We start from the raw sequence: 13,820 nt of genomic DNA, 5'->3' as shown, positions 1-13,820 counted from the left end.
AACCAGCATATATTTTGCATTCATCTTGTTGCTTCAAACTCTATCAATAGGGACATAAATATTTTTACTACAACAGGAGCAATCCCTGTAATCATATTTTGTGTATAGGTCAAATTATAGAAAGTTAGGCTCGTAAATCCAAATTTAGGCAGCTAAATGAGTGGCCTGATTTTTAAAAGCGCTCCGCGCAGCTGCTCCCCTCATGAATTACAATTTTAATCTCTTAAATGAGGATTTGGGAACCGAATTACCCATTTTAAAGTGTTGTTAGCCATATTCTGTAAAATGATTATGTAATTTCACCAGTTTTTCAGAAATGGAAGGTTGCAGTAGAGTGTTAATGTAAAGTTTCATTATCAAATATCAATTAAACCTAAAATAAAAAAGTCACACATCTGATGTTCAAGCACATGTAGACTGTAGTTTCCAACAATGAGAAACAATGAAATAAGAATTAATATATCTATATATGATTCTTTTAAGTAAATGGAGAAATCATGATTATATATGGGTGTATATCGAATATGTATTGGATAATATTTCCGTACAGGAATAGTCTCTTTCAGTTTTTGAGATCATTCTTGCAAGCTTTATTATTGTGGTCACATGGTATGATGGCTTTGTGTAGAAGCAGGACTCAGCAACCCTTCTGTAGGTTTTTCCCTTCCATCTGCTTGATGTCAGAGGCAGTGGGTCTTCTTCGGAATTTCGCAGGGTCCAAAGCTGCCTGGGTTAGGAGAGAAATAGTTTGGCTTCTACCTTAGTAATTATGTCCATGGGTGATCAGTTCATATTATATGTCTGCAGAGTATCATCTCTACAAACAAACTGAAATGCTTATGAAAGGCTGAAAAGGTTTTCAGTGTAAGTCTCCGGGGTGCAATAAAAAGGCTTTTTCTGCTTTAAAGCACAGAGAAGCAATCAGCCTGATGCAATTCTTTTCTCCCTCTCCAGCGCTCCCAGAGGGGGATTTCTCGGTAACCACCCTTCTCACTGTCCCTCCAGACTCCCCGTATCACCGTTATACAGGAATCAACTCCCGGATCCCTGCCAAACGCACACTGCCAGAAAGGCAGCCAAATGGACCTCATGGCTTGTGCAAAGGCTCCCCTTCAGCAGATGAATGAGAGGGGAACAATCTGCTTGCAAAACATTAGGGTTTACTCTTGAACCCCGGGTCCGCGACGAGCTACAGACTGGTATGCTCTGTTTCTCGTTAAGGAGTAATTCTATTCCCTCTCCTATGAATCAGTGTTATTAACAGAATGTATTTGAAATCCGGTACTTGGATGGCTTCGCACGCGCCCACTTTGGAAAGCAGAGTAAAAGAAAAGCATTATACTTACCCCCAGGAATATTCTCAAGAGCACAATGGAAACTTAACTCAAGTGAGAAGAAAATGCAATGTTTATTATGGTGATGCAAACAGAAAGTGGTTTATCCCCATTTGTTGTTGTTGGCAGAACCTATTTCTGCCCTTTATAAAGAGCTTTTCTGTCACGAAGAAAAGACCCACCTAGAAAGTACACACCTTATTGATATTTTCCACAGGAAAAACTACTTGCTGTCCGATCTTTTCCTTTGGATGTGTTTGTGTCAATGTGTGTGTGCAAAACAGCTTTACAAACATACAGTAAATCCAACCATCCTGTAATGGAGCAGGTGTGCAAACTCGAGACACGTCTACCACGCCTCTAGACAGTGACTAAGAGACCCTTTGAGAGTGATTCATTTGACCCTATAGCTTGAGCCGGTTGGCTCGGGCAGAGGCTTCTCCACTGCGGATGTAGCTCTTGTATCTCTAAAGTGCCCAGGAAAGGGAAGCAGCTTGGCAGCTGCCGGAACGTGGCCACTTCAACTCTGGACGAGGGGGTGGGGGGGAGCCGCGGATGGGAGGCAAACTCCAAACACTCCCAGCTGCTCCAAGCAGGCTGCAGAAAGGAAGCTGCCACTATAATAGTATTTATGGCAATCAATAAAGACAGGGCTCGTAGCACGAAATGATTGAATCACGCCGGCTACAACATCTGCTAGCAATCCCCCCTCTAAGAGACGATGGTCGAGCCTGTCCCACTGTTCGTACACTTTCTGCGGACAATTTGCTGCGGAATAGAGATGGGTTCTTACATTATTTCTCAATATCAGGTGCTACCGTTGGTAACATAGTAGTTCAGTATGCAGTTTCCCCTGGGATTATATTAAATAAACTATGAGTCATAATTGTGTGTCACAGAAGACAGTGCAGTTATTTTTATTTTTTTTTCCTGCACGGGAATTCAAATTCATACTGTGAACAAGAATTGCGTTCGATTCAGTGGATGTAAACGGATTTCAAAGAATGCATACCAAAGACCAGTTTAAATCCGTGCTGTTCAAAGGAGAAACAGAGACGAGTAAATGGTCACAATTTAAGTACTGACTCTGAATAGAAGTCCCTGTAAAGAAGAAAAGTAGACTCCAATCCCTTCCGTCTTAACCAGCATCTCTCTTCAGACCTGCTTTCCAAACAACTGCCTACCCCACTAGGTTGCGCTAATGCATCCGATGAAGTGAGTTGTAGCTCACGAAAGCTTATGCTCAAATAAATTTATTAGTCTCTAAGGTGCCACAAGTACTCCTTTTCTTTTTGCTAATCTTCAGATGACTCCGGAGACTAATGTTATTCTTGTTTCTCAAACCCTATGAAAAGTGAATATAATAGCCAGAGAGAAAGAATTATTTTACAAGATGCTTGACCTTTAACTCGGAATTTAGTTTACATTAACAATAAAGAATGCGAGGTATGCTATGTGGAAAGACTTCAGCATGGTCGATAGTTGTAGAAGAGAGGAAAAATGGAAATTGCTCTTCTTGGTTGACAGAGGAAGGGGAGTAATTTTTGTTCATTATAGACAAAAGGCCTGATCTAAAGTACATTGAAATCAGAGTGAAGATTCACATTAATTTCAATGGGCTTTGGGGCTTTCCATGAATGTTTTGGTATTTATTTTCAGTTATTTTAAATTTCCCCTTTCCTCATATACTTGGCCAAATGCAAATGGACACTAGATACCAGGAACTATGGGAAAATGCGTAACCTGGCAATCCACAGGCTGGAACCTCAAAATTTAGTCCCTTTGAAGTCAGGGGAACTACCCAAGTGAGTAAAGGTTTGCAGTATCGGGCTTCAAGGTACCAAAGGAAAAACTTTTCTAATATGTGGAGAATAACAGATTTATTTGCTCCGGATACTATACTCTTAACGTGATATAATTAAACTTATTTAGTAACATAGCAATTCCCATTCATCAGGAAAATAGTGAAATAACTTCTGCATTCATGTTTTAATTTGTTACAAAACAAAAAACTGTACTATTAGAAAATATGTGTAAAAATACTAAATACAGTTTCCCATGTATGAAGTTACATTACTATAGCCACTCATTTGCAGACTATAAAAATAATGATAATCCGCCGTTGTCAAGGTCCTTTTTTCTGTCTGCAATGCGGTATTTTTTGCAGTAGATGTCGCTTCTAATAAGTAAATAACCTGTCCTTTGAATTTTTCATTAAAAAGATATGGTACTTTTTGTGAGGGTAAGGGGCGGACTGTACATTATTAATGACTCGAGACGATTTCCCTTACTTGTCATTAATCGTCTGATGCGATCCGTCTTTTTTTCGTCAAGTGACCTCAGTGCAAATAAACCTATCAGATGTAGCCAGCTGACTAGCAAATTTTGTGAATGGAATACTCAGTGACTGGAAGATGACGTAATTGGAGAGCAGTGGGTTTCGTGCCCGGTTGTGGATTGGCTACATTTTGCCAACAGATCTTATGATTGGCTGGCCAGTGCCGGTCAAACGCCTACACACTTTCACCCTGGCGGTAGATATAAAAGGGGGGTACTTAGGCATTGAACAGCATCACGATTTAGAAACATATATTGAGGAAGCCTTTACTGTTTCTTAAGAAGCTTTGCATTTCAAGGTAAGCATGCTCTTCCTTGCTTTTTCTTTTTCTTTTCTTAAATCTAGAGTTGGTGAGCTTACTTCAGTGCTTGAAGCTGTACCTGTACCCAGGAAGGTCTTTAACTGGTGCCCAGTTATAGTTTGTGTTGCCTTTCTCTGTTTTGATTTTTCTCTGTGCATTCAGAGAACGCATAATTTGTAATTAGCTAGATTTCGTATGGTCTTCTAAATTACACGTTACTGGATTCCTCAAAATAAAATAAAACAAAATAAAAATAAAAAATACCAAGGTAAAAGAAGGAATACATAATCCCCTTAGAATAATTGAAAGCAACCGATACTGCGTAGTATATTATATTTTGTATGGAAAAAACACCCTAATCTCTACATTATTGGGCTGCATAGCTTGATTTCTTTTGTAATCATTTTGAGTTTTTCACAAAATCTGTTATAAAATGGTAAAAGTGTAAAGAATGACAACCTTCATTGTATGTTATCTAGCAATATATGCTGTAGGTAGTAATAGGTGTTCTAATTTATGAGTGAAAAGGTTAAGTTAATCTAGAGATATTAATTAAAGCTGTGTGTCAGAGAGAGGAATTCTTCAAGATATGATTTTTTAAATCTTTCTGCTGTCTTGACTTGAATTCATCGGATTTATTTATCTTTGGTCATAATTTTGGGATTTTTAAAATTAAAATTAATTGAATGGACCTGTTTTTATAATTTTATCTAATTTGTATTTGAGTTGGAAGACTAGTATGTAAACTGTACCAGGAAGTGAGCACTCTTTAATATAATGTACTGATTTCTACACAAACAGAATTATTTTTAATTTTTAAATTAAACATTAAAACGATTAAAATGTATTAATATTCTGCAAAAATGAGAATACATAAAAATAGTGGTCATATTTCATATTTTAAAAATAACACTAGCTTTAGCTTTCATGCTTTTTCATAAGATTTACTGTACCTGAAGTGCCATTTTGTCCAGTTCAGATCCGACACATTAAATGCATGAAATTATGTGTAGTGCTTCAACTACAGAGGAGAAGAGACACGTTTCCCATCAGTTTATAGACAGATCTACATTAATTTAAATCCCATTTTAGTTACATCTTGATAGTAATCCTAACTCTGAAAATACTCCAAAAATTACAATTTGGTCATATACAAAAATTCTGAAAATTATTTGAGAAAACTGAAGCAAGAGACCAAAGCAAATTAACAATAACAACCTATTACCAAGTTTCAGAGTAACAGCCGTGTTAGTCTGTATTCGCAAAAAGAAAAGGAGGACTTGTGGCACCTTAGAGACTAACCAATTTATTTGAGCATGAACTTTCGTGTCACGAAAGCTCATGCTCAAATAAATTGGTTAGTCTCTAAGGTGCCACAAGTACTCCTTTTCTTTTTGCTAACCTATTACCAAGTGTGCCTAGAGAAAGACTGCATCTTTAGTAGATCTGATAAGATTGAGGAGGTTGGAAAATGGCCATTGTTTGATCTGAATCTTTGTTGTAGAGAGGACATTATGGTTATGCTGAAGATTTCATCTTTCCTTGCTGTTTATGCCTTGGTTATGTGCCAGATGGATCGCTTCCAGGCAACCCCACTCAGGTAAGAAGCAGAGAGCGGTGGAAACTCATGAGTTTCGGAGCACTGAATCTGAACGGAATGGAGACATTTAGTTTTCGTTATGGCTGCATATAGGAAGTGGATCAAAGTAAAGGAGAAAACTTAGATCTCCTAATACTATTTTTTTGTAATGCTCATATTTTAACATGCAATAGATTACTTACCTAGTGTGTGAGGGAACGAGTAGTCTTTGTCTTCAGTTTGGTATACATATGGACACTAGTGACAAAGACACGCTCAACTGTGTTGAAAAGTGTCTAAAAGAACTCAGCTGCCTAAGTGCACAGAGGCAAAAGTCTCTGCAGCAGTTATCCTTGTATTCATGCTGTCTCGCTTGTCTCCACCTAGACCTGGCTTAGAGTCTATAACAGATCGAGTGACACTCAGTGATTACGAAGCTCGGCGATTATTAAATGCGTTGGTGAAAGAATTTGTTCAGATGACCGCGGAAGAACTGGAACAAGCGACTGAGGAGAATAGGTAAGGGCTACAGCCCCGGGGATATGCACAGATGCTGGGGAAGCAGGACCACTCTGTGTGTCCATTTGATTTCCCAGCAAGAGCCACCTCAGCAGACGCTCGGGCAGGCTAAGATTTTCCTCTCCCTTGGGACTGCGGATGACCTTGTACAATACTTGGGAAGGGATGGTACTGCAGAGATGTTTTCCAGTGTCAGTATCAGGTGGATGGTTTCCACATAGTTAACCTGCTTTTATCTTTTTTTTACAACCGAGAGAAAATAAATAAATAAAAAAAAACATTGGAGGGTGAGTTGAACTTCAAGGAGGGGGTTGTATTAAAATATGGCAGCAAGCGGTACGTTTTCCCGGTGGTAATATTGAGGGCTGTTCGATCGCTCCTGGATTCTCTGTCGCGATAGTGCATGATGCTGTCGTGAGGCATGGAAGGCCACTGGCTGAAGCGGGGCATCCTAATAGTGCACGCAGCGCCACCCTCTCCCTCAGAGCCAAGGCATGCAAGTACATTTGCATTAACCTTAATGAATTCCTATTGCAAAGCATGTTGATGAATGAGAGACTGAACAGCATGTCTAGTACATTGGAAGACAACCCCGCTCTCCTTTGACTACCAGCATCCCAAAATCTAATCAGTTTGCTTGATCAAGTAAACAATATTCATTTTGTTCATGATGGAACTCTGTTCTCCCTCTGATTTCAAGTGTGGCCCCCCCCCCCCCCGCATGAAATGAGTGTGAGGGGATTTTATCCTTTTCTTTTTGTCTCCTAATTATACTTATTTATCTAGGAATGTAATGCATGAATGTGCATGATTTATATTACTTTTTTGGCATGTTTTTTTCCCCCTGCAGCCTGGATAGACCTATTTCCAAACGCTGCGCCAGTCTGAGTACTTGTGTGCTGGGCAAACTGTCTCAAGAATTGCACAAATTGCAAACTTACCCTCGTACTGACGTCGGGGCTGGAACTCCTGGCAAGAAAAGGAATGTGCTGAATGACCTGGAAAATGAACGCTATGCAAACTATGGGGAATCCCTGGGAAACAACTAGACATGCTTATTTCCACCCTTCTCCCTTTTTTTTTTTAACTTGATGCATGTGGATCTAACCTTGATTGCTAACTTTGCTATGTTATTTTGATTCTGTTTTCGACAGAGAATGTTTGAGATGGACTTAAAGTTAGGACAATAAAGAACACAACACACATACCAAGTTAGAAAAAAAACCCCCAAATAAATTAAAAAAGAATGAACAGCACTGCCTTGAGACTTCAACTGATTTTCTTAGACATTTATTTTAAAAAAAATCTAAACAAAGCTTTTCATTTCTAGCTATTACATGTACAGATAAACTCTTCTTTCATGCCTGCTCATGCACTTGTTCAATAAACCTATTTTTCTATGAGGATTAGGTCTGTTTTGATTAATTGTGTTTGGAATAGACAAAGCCAGAAAAGTTTTAGAAATCTTTTCAGAACTAGAGAAGAGCAGAACAATACAAAAGTTGTATAATAATTTAATTCCAGAATAGCTGAACAATTTGACCATGTTCATATACACTGGGAGAACTCCTAGACCCTTTTAATGCTTTCTATATGTATGTGTGCATACATAATCAGTCACACACACAATCTTAGTAAAACAATTTGTATGAACTTTTGAAATGGCTAAGCATCAAGCAATGCATGTATTAACTAGTGTGAAAACACTAGAAATGTAATCCAGGTTTAAAACTGTTCTCATTGAACTCATCCAGGTAAGAACTTTAATATTCCTTTTTCATTTTCCTTTAAATTATTTACATGAAGCTTCTTTACAGTGATATATTACCATGAATAACTGGATTTTTTTTTACATGTATCAGTTTTAGAAATAACCTGTGAGGTAGACTTGTATATTAAAAGACTGAAAAAGGGGGGGCTTTCATATCTGGGTAATTTAAAATCTTGTTTTCTGTTAACCCTTTTACTTTAATACAACAGATTTAGTGCTACTTTTGTGCCTCTAACTTTTTTTTTTGTCTGTACAGCATATATCTCATAATATGGGAACTGTTCAGAAAACAATTGTCATGTTACCAGGGATGTTTTCTATGGTACTGTCTCTGGATTTGTCTATAGTCCTAACTCGGGAAACATTCTCATTGAGTTCAATAGAAGATTAGCTTGAACAAAGACTATAGAAGTATGTACTCTAAGGCCCCAGTCCAGCAATACACATAAGCATGTGCTTAATTCTAAGCAAGTGAGTAGTCCCATTGAAGTCAGTGGGATTGCTTAATGTTTTGTTCAGTGAAGGCCTAAATAAAGAAGAAAGCTGTTTAAATAGTGCAATCAGATATATGGAAGAAGGAAAATGACTATGTGCAGTTCAACTCTGAAAAATTACTAAAAAATCCCTGGCAACTTCTTACTCTATAGATTTAGTTCCTGGATGAAATCCTTGCTTCATTGAAGTCAATAACAAAACTCCCATTGACTTCAGTGGAGCCAGGATTTCACTGCTTTTGTGTGTTCGGACATAGCTGCTGATCTGAGTACCTAAAACAGGTTTTTTGCTACTATACTCCATCAGCACCACAGAACCAACTCAGGTGAGACTTAGCTAAATTCTTTTACTCCTTATGCATTATCAACAGTTGTCTGTTAAATTTCAATTATTTGCTGGTGGGAATGGAGTTTATCAAATATTATTGAGGAGATAATTTTGTCTATGCAACCTTAACTATTGGTGATGATGTGCAAGAAAGAAAGAGCCCAGTTTGACTTTCACAACCTGAGTTGAGTCTGTAGCACCTGGTAGCTAGAAAAAGAAAAGTATTTTTTAACTTATAAACTGAGTGAACAATATATAAATCCTTGAAACACAATAAATATGGAACTTCACAATACCATTTTTATAGAGGTACTTTTCCAGGTAGAACCACACCTTATTGATATAAACAAAGTATTCTTTACATTCTCTCTATGTAAAATATATGTTTTTTATTTTGAAAAGCAGTGTAACAGCACAGAAAAGGGCATGTAACACAGCAACCTGTGTGACCCATCGTCTGGCAGACTTCCTGAGCAGGTCAGGAGGAGTAGGCAAGAACAACTTTGTACCTACCAATGTGGGATCTAAAGCTTTTGGGAGGCGAAGAAGAAATGCTCAAATATAAACATCTGAATGACGCCTGGAATATGGTAAACACCCTGCAATAAATGGAGAATCTTTACTTCCCTTGGTAATGTTACCATTGCTAATATCTTACGTAGAATTCTTGTTTGGATGGAAAATAGATTTATGGTGTCTAGATCCTAGAAAGAAACAGTAATAGTTAATCCAAATGTGTTACAAATCCAGTTATACATTTAAGTAGAACATGTATTGTAAGGTCTCTTTTTTTCAAAGGAAAGTGAAAAGTTTAAATAATCAGTTGTAATGAATGCTAGATCACCTTGTAAAACAAAGCTGGTTGGTTCAAATAATAGTTTCAATCAATGGATATTCTTGCGTTATACTAAAAGTAATATTTCAGTATCAATATTTTTATAATTTTGGATTTCTTTCTTTCAGATTGCCATGAAACTGAAATGTAACTCCCTTTTGTTTCTAACGAAAGCAACTCTTCTCCATAAATCAAGAAGGCCAAACAGAAGACTCATTTTTTGCATCCTTCTAATATATAAAAATGTTTTGTTAAAAACAAATGAAAGCACTTCTGTTATGTATAGTACAAAACAATCTAATTATTCAAATTAAATTATTGTATATTCTTTTTATATGCAATTCTATTTCAAATAAAATGTGATAGCATCTATTATTTATTTATCTCCTAGCATATATGTGAAATCTGACCCATGCTATTGTATCTGGGCAATACTGCCAAATCTCGGGGATTACACTAAATTGCTGCCTGTCAAGGCATATCTGTAAAATATGGTGTGCTGTGCCTTGATGTAAAACATTTAACTAACATGATTGTACAGTATGTTTAAAAACACTTCAGTATTGTATCATTTGTGAATTTAAGCAAAATTAAAAAAAGTATTTTAGATACATTTGGATTGAGAAACTGATCTTTCATTTAAACCAATTTTATTGTTAGTTTATTGCATAGTTGTTTTTTAAACATCAGGCATTAATCAAATGTGGATACCAGATTAGAAGGATCATTGGCCTGCTCCCATATGGTACTTCCTATGTCTTATATAACTACAGGCTCTAGAGTGGTTCTTGAGAACTAAAGTTTGAATGTTCAGAATAGAGAAAACATTTTCCCTTTTACAAACTCATGAACCAGTAGCTCAAAAATAATTACAAAATGATTCAACAGAATAACCCCCCACAGTTCCTGGTAGTAACAAATGTCATAATGTATAGACCAAGACAAAAGTTTTGTATAGCCTCTTTCATACAATCTATATTCCAAAATGGTTTACAGAGTTAAATAGTAGGGGGATGGACAAAAGAGAAAAGATGTGTTCAGCTGAGATTGAAATGAGAGAGAGAGAAGAAATGAGAGAAAGAGATTCAGGATGGCAATTACAGACTGAAGGAACTGCAAAGAAGCAGTTTCTTTGATTAACCAGTGTCTGAGACTGTCTATAGAGGAGCTGAAGAACAGAGAATGGAGTAAAAGGAAATTGGAGAAAATCCATGGGTGGTTTTAAAACCAAGGAGGACACCTTTTAACCAACACGGGTCCTTTCTCCTACAGAAGGAAATTGCTGACTTTTCAATATACTGGCTGGGCTAGATACTCTGGGTTTACCCTTCCCTACACTGCGCACTTGTTATAGCGGTGTGTACAGTAGATACATGGCTAGTCCACCTAGGTTCAGTATAAATAGCAGTGTAGGTGATGAGGCACTGCTTAGGCGAGTAAAGAGACATCTGAAGCTTATGGGTCTGTGTCGTACACAGCTTTTCACTTGCCCAAGCAGTGCCCCCATATATACACTGCTATTTTTAGCAGCGTAGTGTCCTGCTGTCTCCCTGCTGCTGGAGCCTTTCCCCACTGCAGGAAAAAACTCTGACAGGGGGGAAAGGCTCTGCCAGTTTTCTGCAGCTGGAGCCTTTCCTGCTTCAGGGAAAGACTTCAGCAGCAGTGAAAGGCTTTCGCAGATGGGAGGCAGCAGGGAGAACCTTTCCCCACTGTCTCCATCCCCCCTCCACCCCCCCCCCCAGTCTTTCCTTGCCGCAGTGTGCAGCAAGTGTGCAGTGTAGACATAGCCTCTGAGTCTGTTTTGCTCTGCACTGCACTGCCAGTGCAATCGGACTCTAAAATCAGCTTCACCAGTCCAGGGAGCATCATTCCACTGAAGAGACGATCATCTCATGGTGCGGAGCGGTCATTAGGGCTCTTGCACCACTGTGGCAAGGGTAGGGAAAAGGGGCATGATTGGAGGAAAGGCTACGTGGTGGGGACACTCCTATATCATGCCAATCCTTGGCTACGTTTATGGCTTTTTGGGGTAAATTAGAGCAGTTTTAAGATTGTATGATTCCCACACAACCATCTCTGGTGGGATTTAAGTGGTATGGAGGGCTGTGGCGAATTTCATACTACATACTATGTTTGAAATTAACTTCAATATAAATAATTTTTTCTCTACATGCAGTGCTTGATACTTTTTTCTTAGCTAAACACAAACTGCATTTGTTACCACAATAATCTAGAATTCTGCAATGCCTAGAATTCAGGTGTATACAGTTTCTAAGAAGATTAACCTATATTACTCTACAATGATATCTTTGGTCCTCTTACTTCAACAATACAGAGGAGCACATCTGTCATTATATACTCAGTAATAGCTCATAAATAGCTTTGAACATTAGAATACATTTTATTGAGATATAACATTGGTTAACAACACTAGGATTATGTCCTACTGCTTTAGAAATGTGACATGTGTATTGAACCTGGACAACTGCTGGAGTTAGGCGGAAAGGTGAAGTTTGTTAATAAGACATTAATGTGAAAAAACTAATCTCTTAAAGAGACGCGGGCTCAGATTAGTAGATTAGTAGTAAGAAAAATCATTTTAGCATGTACTTTAATTTTTTCCATAAGTTTACCAAAGAAACTAGAATAGAAAATAAATTAGTCTGGTTTTGTTTTCTTTTTTAGCTTCAAATGAACAATATTTATTTCACAGCAACAGATAGTTGTACTGGTCCAGATAAATGAAAATACTTTGCATGTGTACAGTCTTGTTTCAACAAAGAATATACTTATTTAAATGACCAGTGGAGAAATAGCACTAATAGCAAATTCAGTGTTTATCTTTCTCATGGGAATCTGTTGCTTGAGCTTTTCCACTGTTTCAAATTCTCAGAGGCAGGCAAGATATTGCTCTCCTTTTTTTTCTAGTGCAGTATTCCTGCCAGTGCCCTTTACAGGCAGGCCTGGTTAACTGCACTGATGTTGATCCACAGTGTTCTGCTTCTATATGGTGAGGGAGGAGTTTCCTTAGTAGCTGTCTGAGAGCTCTTTTCCTCAGATACTTTTGGCAAATTCTTCATCTCCTTCCCAGTTTAGCCTTCCCCTGGAAGAGACAGAGTGTTCAGTAGAGGATTTTGATGAAGTCTGGGGACTCCTTTAGCCCAGCAGTAAATCCTCAGCCACTTCAGTGCTTCTGCTGTTGATCAGGGCCCAGTGGTCAGCATCAAAAGGCACAAGTTCCTGCATTCAGCTCCCCATGTTGGCAGTGCCCCTTCCTCGGTCATTTCTCTTCACTCTTGGTTCTGTTCTTTCTTGCCCTCCTGCTGCAACACCAAACCAGTAAGCCTCACATTAGTCAGTGCAGGAAGAAGTGTGGGTTGTGTTGGACTGATTCTTCAAGCTACTGTATTGAATGGTTCTTACTACTCACAATGTCCCAAGGAAGGGCTTAACACCAGTCTCCTTTTCCTACCTCAGTCCCTGCAAGATTTCTTTTCCAGGTTCCCCTATGCACTCCCTTTCCAGAGACAGATCCTTTCAAGCTGCAAGTGATCCACCACCACCTGAATAGCTTGTTTGAATCAGAAGATGATCATCTCAAGTACCCCTTCCCTCCTTCCTAAGTGCTTTAAGATTCCTGCTCCATTCAGTCAATCTTTACTCACTTCACATTGTTTTCAGCCAATTGTCCACAAATCTAAACCATGCTCTAAGTCATGGTTTCTCCTTGTCTCCTTAGATAGCTTCTATTTCCCCTTCCTCCTAGTCTAAGCACCAAGGATAGGACACTACTTCCTTTCAGGACTCTCAATGCCAGCGCCATAAACCCCATCCCCAAAGAACCAAACTGAGGATTCTCTTTGCTGTAACAAGCATCTGCTCCAGTCCTCAGCTGATGAAAGGGAATTTTCTTCCTGCTCTGAGCACTCTGAGTCACAGAATGCATTGAAATTTAGTTTGAATTGATCTATTCCAATATGAAGATAGTCAAATCATCCAGGCAGTGTCTCACACCCAGGATGCCCTCAAGATGAGGTGTAGGAAAAAGCAGAACTGTTTTCTCATGTCAGAATCTCATAAGCCTACTTGTGATTCTGAGTGATCCAACCATGACAAGTAAAGTTCCATCAATAACCGTCTCTATGAAACTGTACCAAGTCACATCTAATATTGCCACCAGGTTTTTTTTCTGTCTTGACCATTGACTTGTCTTAGTTAGGATCATTCTCAAGCAAAAAGATTTTTCTCCCAGCTAATGGATAGGTTCCCCAAAGAACTTTGTGGACCACAGGATTAACATTTTTTTGAAAGAGGCTTTGAA

General features: G+C 38.4%; 1 protein-coding gene across 1 annotated transcript; it reads left to right on the top strand.

Annotated features, from left to right (window-relative positions):
* The first annotated feature begins 3,869 nt into the window (after positions 1 to 3,869).
* LOC140912660 (calcitonin) lies at positions 3,870 to 9,043 on the top strand. Its single transcript, XM_073347441.1, has 4 exons — positions 3,870 to 3,970; positions 5,478 to 5,573; positions 5,940 to 6,071; positions 6,922 to 9,043. Exons 2-4 carry the CDS (start codon positions 5,488 to 5,490, stop codon positions 7,118 to 7,120), a joined length of 417 nt encoding a protein of 138 aa, XP_073203542.1. The 5' UTR covers positions 3,870 to 3,970; positions 5,478 to 5,487; the 3' UTR covers positions 7,121 to 9,043.
* The last annotated feature ends 4,777 nt before the right edge of the window (positions 9,044 to 13,820 follow it).

Source organism: Lepidochelys kempii, chromosome 6 (assembly GCF_965140265.1).
Source record: "Lepidochelys kempii isolate rLepKem1 chromosome 6, rLepKem1.hap2, whole genome shotgun sequence".
Classification (NCBI taxonomy): Eukaryota; Metazoa; Chordata; order Testudines; family Cheloniidae; genus Lepidochelys; species Lepidochelys kempii.
This window is presented reverse-complemented; position numbering and strand designations above follow the sequence as displayed.